The sequence below is a fragment of the Culicoides brevitarsis genome, chromosome 2, assembly GCF_036172545.1.
Source record: "Culicoides brevitarsis isolate CSIRO-B50_1 chromosome 2, AGI_CSIRO_Cbre_v1, whole genome shotgun sequence".
Classification (NCBI taxonomy): domain Eukaryota; kingdom Metazoa; phylum Arthropoda; class Insecta; order Diptera; family Ceratopogonidae; genus Culicoides; species Culicoides brevitarsis.
In genome coordinates this window covers 39,117,274-39,130,454 of record NC_087086.1, presented here as the reverse complement: position 1 = coordinate 39,130,454, position 13,181 = coordinate 39,117,274, and the positions used below count along the sequence as shown (strand labels likewise).

General features: G+C 21.2%; 1 protein-coding gene across 1 annotated transcript; it reads left to right on the top strand.

The window, feature by feature from the left end:
- The first annotated feature begins 2,131 nt into the window (after positions 1 to 2,131).
- On the top strand, positions 2,132 to 5,020 carry LOC134829120 (arylsulfatase B-like). The gene is made up of 4 exons (XM_063842117.1): positions 2,132 to 2,275; positions 2,722 to 3,295; positions 3,957 to 4,189; positions 4,253 to 5,020. The coding sequence occupies exons 1-4, from the start codon at positions 2,132 to 2,134 to the stop codon at positions 5,018 to 5,020; spliced, it is 1,719 nt and encodes a 572-aa protein (XP_063698187.1).
- The last annotated feature ends 8,161 nt before the right edge of the window (positions 5,021 to 13,181 follow it).

Genomic DNA, 13,181 nt, shown 5'->3' with positions numbered 1-13,181 from the left:
AGGAGCGATGCAAATTTTCCTGTCTATAAATAACGGTATTTGTTATGTTATACATCCGCGGTAAATTAAATAATAATAGGGATTTGTTTTCAATTATTTAGAGACTAAAAATTTTATTTCTCGTGAATTTTAGTTAATGCGTGATATTTTAACAGGTGTTATTATTTTTTTTCAGTTCTGTTAATGAGCAAGGTCGATGAGGCTTTTGCCGTCACAGAAATGAAAACATTAACGAGATTACGGAATTTATGACACTTTTGAAGGTTAGTGAATTTATTTTTTTGGCCCATATATGAGTTATCATAATTTTGGCATTAAATAATAATTGTTTGTTTACTCAGTGAAACAATTTAAAAATTTATAACCATTTTTTTTTGTGAAATAATGCGGTTACGTCTCTAAATGATAATTTATTTTTTTTTCTTTTAGTTCATTGAACTTAAGGTTTATTTTTAGAAATGTAAAGAAAAAAATTTATAACAAAAATTTTATTTATTTTTTAAAAGATGTAATTTTAATTTTTTTAAGTGTTGTAGAAAAATGTCACGTATTTTTTCATCCGGAAGGTCAAAAATTTTAAAAATAATTTTAAATTGCATTAAATTATCATTATTTCACACAAAAATTAACACAGTTAACGTTACTTCCTATTTGAAGCTTTAACTCGAATAATTAGCTCGTATTTCGAGATTTTTGAAAAAAAGTAATATTCAAAAAATATCTTTTAATTTTAATTTAATTATTAAAAAAAAGAAAAAAAAATCTTGTAACATGTGTCATTAAAAATCAGTTAAAAAAATTAAAAAAAAAACAAAATCTAATAAAAAAAATTATTCTGACCTGACAGCTATATTTGATCTTAAAAAATTATTTTTCGGACTCGGTTTGTTTAAATGAAGTTACAAAAAAAATATGTTACAAAAAAAATGGTCAATGGCCTTTCCCTTATTTTTTTTGTTGTTTAAATTCCAAATTATAATTCTTCATAAATAATAATAAATTTCATTTAATTCTAAAGTAACCGGCGTCTCCATTTAATTTTAGTCTAACTTGTTTAAATTTGCATTTATGCATTTCCGCATAAATAAAATTTGATTCATAATTTTGCCATTAAAAGCTACTTTTTTAATTTATACGATTTTGTGGTATTTTATAATAATACTGCACATTTACTTATAATATAATGGAACATTAACTTTTTCAAGAATATTCAATAATTTTTTTTTCATATAAAAATGGACTTTAATTACTTTAATTTTACCTTGAAAATTTTCTGATATAAAATTATTTATATTTAATTAATTTATTTCTAAATTTTAATTGTTTATTATTTATTTTTTTTTTTATTTTTTTCAGCTAATTCAAAATAAAAAAAATATATTTTTATTTAACAAAATTGTTAACATTAATATTATTGTAAAAATTTGTTAATTTTCATAAAAATTTATTATAAATAAAAAATTTACAATAATTAAAAAAAAATAAATTCATGTAATTTATTATTTTTTTTTTTTTTTTAATTTTTTAAATTATTTTTTTTTTAAATTTAAAAGTTAAAAAAATAAATTTTTGAAAAATAATTAAATTTATTTTTTTTACATTGCAAAAATTTAAAAAAGATATGATTAATTGTTACCAAGCTACATTTAAAAATTAAAATATTTATAACAAATGGTCAAACAAAAGAAAATTAAAAAAAAATTGTTTTTGCCAAAAAACGAGAACAACTGTCTCAGAATTTAAATATTAATTATTTACAAACGATAAAAAAAATTATATTTCATCATTCTCAAAAAAACCCATTTCAAACAAATAGGAAAACAACAAAAAACTTGTCCCAATATTTTTTGCTCAAAAATTATTCGGCATCTAAACTATGTTGTACGCGCAATAATGAATGATCAGAACTATAGCTTGTACTCGTTTTGTACTGAAGCTTTTTTTTATTGTTGCTTTTTTATACTATTTACTGATGATGATAAGAGAGCAATACACAGCGTATGACATTGTCTGGGTATAAAACAGGTTGAAATTATTTTTTTTCGCATGAAACGCTGTTTGAATCGCAATTCATGAAGATCGTTTGAAAAAAAAAAGTTCTAACTAAAAGTAATTTAGTGTTGAAAGCAGCATGGCTCGCAACAGTAAAATATCGCTGCTAATAAATGTGATATTAGTTTTATTTTGTATCGCTGATCGAGTGAATGGCGGAATAAATAATGGAAATAATAATAAAGCTTTTCCGCATATTGTGTTTATTATGGCGGATGATATGGTGAGTTTATTAATTTTATTTGAAAAAAGCTGAGAGAAAATTAAAAAAAAAATTTTTTTCGTAATTTTTTTAAGCTTCGAAGAATTTAAAAAGCAAAAAAAATGATTTTTCTAATTTAAAAAAAAAATTTTTTTTTATTAATTGAATATTTTAAAAAAAAAATTAATAATTAATTAAAAAAATTATTTTTTTAAATAAAAAAAATTAAAAATATTTTTTTTTTATTTTTTGAGCTTCAAATAATTTTTTAAAAAATAGCAAAAAATTATTTTTATTTTTTTTTTTTAATTTAAAAAAATTAATTATTTAGTTATTTAAATAATAATTATTTTAATTTTATTTTAATTAATTAAATAATTATTATTAATTATTTAAATAAAAAATTAAAAAATGAAAAATAATTTAAAAAAAATAAATAAATTAATAAAAATCTTACCTTTTTTCAGGGCTACAACGACGTAAGTTACAACGATCCCATGCATCAAATCCCAACTCCCAACATCGACGCCCTTGGCTTAAACGGAGTCATCCTCAATCGTCATTACTCAACTCACATGTGCAGTCCAAGCAGAGCTGCTCTCATGACGAGCGAATATCCGATCCACACGGGATTGCAACATTGGGTAATTGATGCCGACGAGCCATGGGGACTGCCTTTGGATCGAAAAATTATGCCGCAATATTTCGCCGACGTTGGCTACGAAACTTATATGGCGGGAAAATGGCATCTTGGCTTCCATAAGTCGGAATATACGCCGCTGGCACGTGGTTTTGATCATCATTTTGGATATTGGGGCCCGTATATCGATTATTGGGACAAAACTTTTGTCAAGCTGGATCGTCCTTATAATCGGGGAATAGATTGGAGACGAGATTCGACAATAATGCGGAATACAAATGAAACTTATGCCACGTATGCGATAACGGATGCTGCTGTGAATTATATTGAACAACATGACAAGCGGAGACCCATGTTGATGGTTGTCAATCATTTGGCGCCTCATACGGGAAATGAAGATGGTAAGTGTTTGAAATTAATTTTTTTTTATTTTTTTTGTCTGTTCAAAAATTATTTATTTTTTTTTTTTTTGGCAAATATCATGAATTTAATAATTTATTTATTTAAAAAAAATATTTTTGTCATATTTTTTTTTTAAATTATTTTTTTTTTTAATTTTAAAAATCGCTAATTAAATATTAATAAAATATTTAAAAATTAAATTTTAGAATTAATTATTTTTTAATTAAATATTTTTTTTTAATGAAGAAAAATATATTTAAAAATTAAAATTAAAAAAAATTAAATTTGTAAAAAAATATTTAATAGATAATTTATTTAATTTTAGGAAAATATTTTATTGATATTAAAATTTTTTTAATTGACAAAAAATTTATAATTTTTTTATTAATTATTTTTTATTCATTAAAATTTTTTTTATTTTTTTTTTCGACTCATAATAAAAAAAAATTTTAAAAGTTTAAATTTGTGAAAATAATTTGATAATTTTTTTAAATTAATTAGTTCAATTTTATTAAAAAAAAAAATCAAAAATTAAAAAAATTAATTTTAACCTCAAACCGTAAATTTTAAATATTTTTTTTTTCTTAAGTATTTATTAGATTTTTTAATTTTCAAAATTTATTAAAAAACAAACAAATTCATATACTTTACCTTTTTTAGCCCCCATGCAAGCCCCAAGATCCGAAATCAATCGCTACAGCTACGTACAAAACGAAAAACGGCGAAATATGACCGCCATGTGCGCCATCTTGGATGAAGGCGTCGGTAAGATCATGAAAGCCTTAAAAGAGCAAAAAATGCTCGAAAACTCAATTGTTGTCTTCATTTCTGACAATGGAGCGCCTACAGTCGGGCTTCATTCCAACATGGGATCAAATTATCCATTCAGAGGAGTAAGAAATCAATTTTTAATGAAAAACTAAAATTCTAACCTCAAAATTTTTATTTTTATTCAGCAAAAGAACTCTGGATGGGAAGGATCTTTCAGAACTCCCGCTGTAATTTACAGTCCTTTAATTAAAAAACCGGGAAGAATTTCCTTCGACTATTTTCACATCACAGATTGGCTTCCAACCCTGATGAGTGCAGCAGGCATCAAATTACGCTCGTCACGCCCTCTAGATGGAATTGATCAATGGAATTCGATCAGTCTTGGTTTAATGGGAAAGCGACGTGAGATGCTTTTGAACATCAATCCAGTTGTTGGTTGGAGTAGTTTTATCAAAAACGATTGGAAACTTCTTCGAAAAGCGCCGGAAGCGAACGATAAATGGCTCAGTGAGGCAAATAACGATACGCAATTCAGAAATGAAGCGAGTTATGTGCAAAATATCGTCAATAGTGACGCTCAAAAAGCCATCGGAAAAGGTCTCAACACTTTCGACGTCGTTCAAACTCTTCGCAGGAATCAAATTAATTGCGGAGTGCCGAGGAAATTCGGAAAAGGCTTCAAAGAATGTGATTTCAGTAAAACGAAACAATGTCTCTTCAACATAATTTCAGATCCGTGTGAGAGATATGACGTTTCCAGCATGTATCCGCACATTTTGAAACAAATGGAAGCTGCGTTAAAAGTTTATGAGGATCAAGTTGTTCCGAGTTTGTATCAACCGACAGATCCCAAGTGCAATCCTGCTTATTTCAATAATACGTGGGTTAGTTGGAATGATCCGCCGAGTGTCAGAAACAGCTTTTTGGTGACTATGGGAAAGGAAATTTATTAAAACAACGAAAAAAATAATTTTTTATATAGGAATTGAATATTAATGAATAAATAAATAAATAAGAAATAATAAAAAAAAATAAATAATAAAAAAAATTAATAAAAAAATAATTATTAAAAAAAAATTAATAATAAATAAAAATAATTTTATTAATTTCAGAATTATTCAATAAACACTTCCTTATTGAAGTTACATTGAACGTTAGTCTTAACTGACATTTGAAGTTATAAGGTTGATTTTGTTTTCTAAAAAAAAATATTTTTATCCATATTTTTATTATAATTTTCTCAAATTTATTATTTTTAAGGTAAAATATTTAAAATTAAAATAAAAATTTCTAAATTATTCAAATTTTTGTGTAGAGCTCATGAAAAAAATTTAAAAAAATATTTTTAAAAAATTTTTAAATAATTTAAAATAATTTTTAAATTGTAAAATATACAAAAACTGACCTTAAACCATTAAAAAATTTTTAAAAAATATTTTTTTTTTATTTATAAATATTATATTTATATTTTTTTTCATAAGCTCTACGTAAAAATTTGAATAATTTAAAAATTTTTAATTTTTATTTTAATTTTAAATATTTTTAATTAATTAATCAAAATTAAAATTAAATTTAAAAATTAAAAAAAGTAAAAAAAAAATATTTTAAAATTTGAATTGTGTAAATATAGATATTTTTAATTTTATGATAAGATAAGAATGAATTGATTTGTAATAAAAAAAAATAAAATAAATTTAATTTATTATTTTAAATACTATTACTTAACAAAATTATTTGAAAAACTTTGAGGTAAAAAAATTATTTAAAAGTTAAGTCATTTTTTTTATTTAATAAAAAAAATTTTTAAATTAATTAAATTAAATTAATTAATTTAAAATTTAATTTTTTTTATTTAATTTAAAAAAAAATTATTTAATAATTTTAAATTATTAACTTATTAATTATTTTTTATATTTTTAAATTAAATTAATAATATTTTAATAATTTAAAATATTTTAAAAAATTTCTGCAAAAATATTTGACATCAAACGTCTTCATTTACACAACTGTTAATTATTTGCATAACCAAAAAAAATTTTCTCAATTTTTTTATTTGTACAACTTATTTAATTATATGAATCATTTAGTTTCACAGAATAAAAATCATCAAAAATTAATTTTACGAATTTCAAAAAAAGTCAATTAACGAAAATTTATTAAAATGGACATCGCAAAAGCTTTCTATTGTTTTAATCCATTTTTAATGCTCAATATTAATAATAAATTATAAAAAAATGAGAAAAAAAATCTCATGTGATTTGCCTTTGACACAAAACATTGAAAAAAAAAACGAGAAACAATTAAAAATAAAAGGAAACATTAGTAATGAGATTCATACGTGCTTCATATGAAAAAAAAGAGAAAAAAAAATGCGTGCCATTATCTTTTTTTCCTCTATTTATAAATTTTAAACGAGCAAACAAGAGAAAACAATCACTGAAATTGTCGTCACAATTTTTCATTAAATGAATGGATTGAAAATGTTTTTGTTTGTAATCTAGCGACATGCACTTCAGCATACCATAATCACCGCCGCCGCGCTTTTTACTCAGATACATTGTTGCCATTATTGTGTATTTGTTTGTCAAACTGATGATGATGAACATTAGGATTGACGTGGGATCGCACAAAGTATTAAAAAAAATTTTTTTTCGAAAAATATGAAAAAATGAGAACAAAAAAAGACTCAAAGGACACAAAATTCATATAGAAAAAAATTTTGCTTTGATTTTTTTGTTTTTTAAATGATGAAAATCCGTTCTTTGTTCTCTGTTTCACAGCAAATCCCGGCAAAAGCTCAAGTTTCATTGGAAACGAAATTTAAATAAACTTTTTGGTCATTTCATAAAATCAAAGTCAATGTTCAGACAAATTTACATGGAAACAATTTTGTGCAACCTTCATGGGAATTCATGGATTTGAAAATGCAATTTTGTTGCTAAATAGAGAACATGATAGCCAGACAATAATAAAATGACAAAAAAATAGAACAATATTTACAAAGAAAAACATTGGATATTGGAAAAAAAAATTTAATCAAAGTTGAAAAAGAGATGAAAATTTGGAGTGATTGACAAAAAAAAATTGCATGAAATAAAATGAGAAGGAAATAAATATTTGACAAATGATATTTTAAAATAGTTTTTTTTTCTACAAAAAAAAAATAATTAAATAAAATTAACTAATTATTAGTAAACTAATTAACATTTTTTTTTAATACAATAAAATATTTAATTTTAAATTTTTTTATAATTTTTCTTTCAATTTATTTAATTAAAAAAAAAATAATTATTATAATTTTTTTTAAATTCATTAATTAAATCAAATAATTTTTTTCTTTTTATAAAATAAATTAATTATTTTGTTTTATTAATTAAGTTATTTTTTATTTTAAAAAAAAATAAATTAAATAATTCTAATACAAAGCTTCAATTTAATAAATTCATTGTTTAAAATTAATAAATTATTTTTAAAAAAAAAAATAAATTAAAATATTCTAATAGAATTGAAGCTTATTAAAAAAAATAAATTAATAAAATTTAAAAAATTAAAAGAAAATTATAAAAATTAATATTTTTTTAAATTCTACATTTAGAAATATTTTTTTTTTTACTTTTATTTTATTAAATAAATTAATTTATTATTTAAAAAAAAATATTTTATAAATTTTTAAAAAAAATAACTTATAATAAAATTAAAATAATAAAAATATTTTAATTTTAAAAAAAAATATTAAAAAAAAAAAATAAAAAAAATTAAATGTATTTAGAAATAAATTTTTTTTTTTTATTTTATTAAATAAATTAATTTATTATTTAATTAATAATATTTTATAAATTGTTTAAAAAAAATAACTGGCTTAATAAAATTAAAATAATAAAAATATTTTAATTTTAAATGAAAAAATATTTAAAAAAAAATAATAAAAAAATTAAATTATTTAAAATATTTTTTTTAATTATATAAAAAAAAACAAAATAATTAAAAGCTATATAAATTAATAAAATTTAAAAAATCGATTAAAATTAAAATTAATTAAAAAATTATTAAATTTTTTTTTTTTAATTATTTTAAATTTTTTTTAATTATTTTAAAATTTTTTTTATTGAATTAATATTACCTAAACTCTTAATTAATCTTATTAATTTATTTTCAAGCAATACAAAATTTTCATGAAATAAGTCAACCTTGAATCGAAAACCCTTGACCAGAAAATAAACGAACATTTAAATCAAAAATTTTAATCATTCCGAAACAATTTGCCTTAATTATAGAGTTTGATGCTACAAATTGAAACTAACATGCATAAATTACAAACATGTGTAATTGAATTGTAAAACAATATTTAACATGAAATGTAGCTTTTCATTAAAAACTTCAATTTGAATTGATTTCGAATCACCATAATTACCGCTCGTTCAATTTCAAGGAAAAATCAAATTTCTGTAAATTTTAAATTTAAATGAACAATTTTGATGTATTTTTATCTCCGATCGACATCGAAAAGTGTCTAAACCTAATTGGAATGTAATCATTGTTTTTATTTATCGCTCCCATCTAGGAATAATTTATTTTCTGTCCTCTTGCCTCGCTGTGCCATAAATGCAATGCGAATGTTGCATTTAAAATCTCTTTTTGTGTCTTTTCGGCAGCAAGCAGCAAAAACAACAAAATGAACGATTTAAATTAAAATTTTGTATAAAATAACAGGAAATCCTTTTTGCTATTTTCCGTACGTATAAATAGTGATTGGTTACCAACAATTTGCGTACCTATTTTAAAATATAGCAGAATATTATAATTATTTTGCAGCAAGCTGACAATTTTCGCAGTGAAACCTCCAACAGCGATTTTTCCTTCAATTTTTGCGATTTTTTTATCCGGAGGTCTCGCAATTTCTATTTGATGTTGTCTTTTATTTTATTCATTGCCAATATTTTACGGTAAATTAATGTACACCTGCACCTTTTTTTTCTGTGCAACACCAACCAAGTTTGAAAAATAATGCGCATTTAATTTATTTGAATTTTCGATCGCGCGAGAAAAAAAAAGCAAACAAAAAATAATAATTAACAAATGATAAAAGAGGGTAATTAAAACATTTTCGAGCTCATCTTCGGAATTTTCTTTTATTAAATGTCATTAAATGAGCATTCATTCGTCAATCATGAAGGAGATCTCTTTTTCGACCGATTTATTGACAATAAATCTCGTCCTACATAATCAAAAAATGCCACGTTTTTTGGAGTTTTTGTGCATTTTTGGGATAAAATGAAATTTTTTGCATGATTTTTTGTCTGTCTCTTACTTTTTTTCTGAAAAAAATAAGAAAATAATTTTAATATTTAATTAACTTTGAAAAATAACAAAAAAATAAATAATTTTTAATAAAATATTTAAATAATTAAATTATTATTTTTATATACTTAAAAAAAATAAATAATTTTATTAAATAAATTTTTAATTTTATTATTTAATAAATTATTTGAATAAATATTTTTAATTTTAATTTTATTTATTTTTAAAAATTTAATTTATTGAATTTTAATTAATTAAATTTAATTTAATTTAAATATTAAATTTAAAAAAAATAAAAATTAATATTAATTTAAAAATTTAAAAAAATTTTAAATAAATTAAATTAAAAATAATTAAATGATTTTAAACCAAATTAAAAAATTTTCATTAATTTTTATTTTTTATTTATTGAAATTATTTTTTTTAATTAATAAAAAAATTAATTATTCGAAAAAAATAAAAAATAAAATTTAATTAATTAAATTATTTTAAACCAAATTAAATAAAATTTAAACTCATTTAAATATTTTTTTTAATTTTTAATTTTAATTAATAAAATTTGAATTTATTTATTTTAAGAAATTTAAAATAATTAAAAGAATTAAAAAAAATTATTAAATATTTATTTTTATTAAATATTTTTAATTTAAATTTATTTTATTAATTTTTCAACATTTTTAGCTCTAAAATTTAAATAAAGTTTAAAAAAAATAAATGACAGAATATTTTTTTATTATTTATTTTTAATTATAAATTTTTCAACTTTTGAGTTATTTAAGAATTATAAAAATTATTTTAAAAAAGTCAAAAAATTTTTTTAAAAATTTTTTAAATTAAAAATTTTTTTTTTTAAATTTTAACATTTTAATTAAAATATTGTTTTTTGTAATTTTTATGAATTATTAAAATCCTTTAATTTTTAATAAAATTAAATTATTAACTTTGGCGCTACGTAAGGCAATTAGTATTGGTCAAATTAAATTAAAAATTTTCCAATTTTAAATTAAATATTTATTCTAATAACTTTTAAATTTTTAAATTAAAAATTTAAAAAATTAATTCAAATTATTTAAATTATAATTTTTTAAATTTCATTAATTTTATTTTTCATTTCATTTTCTAAAAAATAAAATTTCATAAAAAAGCGCTTAAATTATTTTTTTTAACGAAAACTTTCAAATTTCTTCCTCTATAAATCCATCGTTTCGTTATTCTCCTCATCATCATCATGATCATCATCGTTCGATGACATTGAATGCGATATTAACGAGAAAAGATTTGTGTGACACTTTTTATTACAATTATTATTTTATCTATCGCACAAAACGCTATACACGGATGGGGCAAGTGCCCCATAGAACAGCAAATCAATCAAAATTTCACGCGCCATAAAATTAACACAAACACATTCACTGACTCCATTTTATTTATCTGCTCATGTATTTTTTTTTCTCTCTGTCGGCGATAAAGAGCGAGAATGTGTTTCGTTTTATATTCGGATGCCCTTACGGTAGATTGAAATAAATGAATGAAGAAAATGGACAAGGATTTATGAGTGTGTGTGTTATCATCATTTGACTTGCATTTTTTCCCGCCAAATGGAAGATCCGTGCGAAATTGAGTGTTAAAATGTTTGTCGGGGTTTTATGGCGTGTCGTTATCGATTGAAAAGTGTTGAATTAAATAAATATTTCGGCGATTAAAGGCGCCATAAAAGGTGAATTATTGTCCGGAACGGGGATTAGTGTGCGTGTTTGCGGTTCCCGATGACGCAATGGAGATAAATTAAATGTCATCAAAGACGCGGGAAATTTAGCGGAAATAATGGCGCCAACTTTAACTTTTTTTTTGCGCCACAAACAAACGTCAAATAACTGTCACGCTAAACAATAATAATAATCATTTTAATATCGCGATTAAACTTTTATTAATTATTTTATTCGCAGTGGCAGAAACGTGCAAATGTCCGCCATTATCGTCGCCGCGAGCACAACAATAATTACACACACACTCGAAATTGACGTGAGTGCGTGTTTGAAAAACCAAGCGAAAAATTCTCCAAATAGTTGTCATTGTCGTTAAATCCCCTTTTTCATTTATTTTAATCGTCTCGATGGACATTTGCACATTTTTGTGCAGCTCGCAGGTTAGGGCCCCAATGCAATTGCTCGTAGTTCACAAGATAAATCTCTAAATTAATGCCAATGATTTGAAATTGCGTTGTGGTTTTTTCTCGTGTGTGTGTGTCTGTGCAATTTCAGTTGTTGTGGCATTTTTGTGAAAAGCACGTAAAATTGCCTCTGGAGTGTGATCGGTACGTGTGCATCAAGCCGCGTGTTCATGTTATTCTATTTTCATATGAAGCATAAATAATTTATTTATTGGATTTATTTATGTTTCCCTGTGTACAAGAGGTGTACGTGTTTCTCTGTAACACAACAAGCACGAGGTAGTCAGATGTGTTTTTTTTTTGTATCAAAATTGGGTTTTAAAAAATTTTGAGAAAAATTTCAGAAATTTGTCTGTCTGTTCATATTTTTTTAAAATAAATTAAAATAAGTCAAAAATTAAATTTTTTTTTGAGTTTTGAAAAAAAATTCATTTTTTTTTTTGAAAATTTTCTAAAAAAAAAATTTATGATTTAAGTCATAAAAAAATAAAAAAAAAATTTAAAAAATTAAAAAAAAATTAAAAATATTAAAAAAAAATTAAAAAATATTTTAAAAAATTTAAAAATATTTTAAAAAAATTTAAAAACTTAATTTTATTTGAAAAGCAGTTTACTCATAAAAAATTTAAGTTTTAGAATAAAAATTTAAAAATAAGGCAGTTAATTTATTATTTTAACTTTTTGTTAAAAAAAATCGAAAAAATAAAAATTAAATATAAAATGGGAGCATTTTTGACAATTTTTAAACAAAAATTAATTTTTTTTAAAAAAATAATTAAGTTGCTTGCTTCTTTTAAAATTTTGATAATTCTTTGAAAGTCATGTGAACAAAATTATTTTTTTTAATAATTCAATTTTAATAATTAATAATTTATTTTTTTTTAAATTAATAATTATAATATTTCAATCAAAAATAAAAAAAATATTTAATTTTTTAATTTCTTTCCAAAAAAAAAATATAAAAATTTAAAAACAAAAAAAATAAGTAAACTTTAAAATAAAATTTAAAAAATCAAAAGCAAAAAAAATTAAAATATAAAATTTAAAATGAAAAAAATAATTGAAATAAAAAAAAGATTAGAAATAAATAATTTTTAAATAAAAAATAATAAAATTTTAAAAAATAAATAAAAATTTAAAAATAATTAAAATTAAAAAAAAAATAAAATAAAAAAATTATTAAAATAAAAAAATTAATAAATATTTTATAATAAAAAAATAATAAAAATTTAAAAAAATAATAAAATTTAAAAAATAAAAGAAGTTTTTTAAAAATATCAAAATACGCTTTAATCTCACCCCAATTTCCAACTGATACCTTTTGCCATGCATCGACTGTTTGCATTTCTGCCAATTTTTCAAGGAATTAAAAAAAGTATAAACAAAATACTGAATAAAAATTTTAACCGGAATGCGTTCGATTTTCACATAACGTTCAATTGAGTGCTGGATCAGGAATTTTCATCGGTGTTCACGAGCAATTTTTTACGTATTTTAATGCAGTTCGAATGTGGAATTTTTTGTTTTTTTTTTTATTTTTCAAGTTTATTAGGTTTGTATGTATTTTTCATTTTAGAATTTTCTTCCGTTTTTCTCCTTTTTCCATTCATTCGTAACGAGAAAATATTTTTTTCCAATCAATTTCT

What these genes read in the sequence shown, in the direction of transcription:
- LOC134829120 (XM_063842117.1), top strand. Translation starts at nt 2,132, where the DNA reads ATGGCTCGCAACAGTAAAATATCGCTGCTAATAAATGTGATATTAGTT. An exon ending in TTATTATGGCGGATGATATG is followed by an intron (nt 2,276 to 2,721) that starts GTGAGTTTATTA and finishes ACCTTTTTTCAG; the next exon opens with GGCTACAACGACGTAAGTTA. An exon ending in CAAATTATCCATTCAGAGGA is followed by an intron (nt 4,190 to 4,252) that starts GTAAGAAATCAA and finishes ATTTTTATTCAG; the next exon opens with CAAAAGAACTCTGGATGGGA.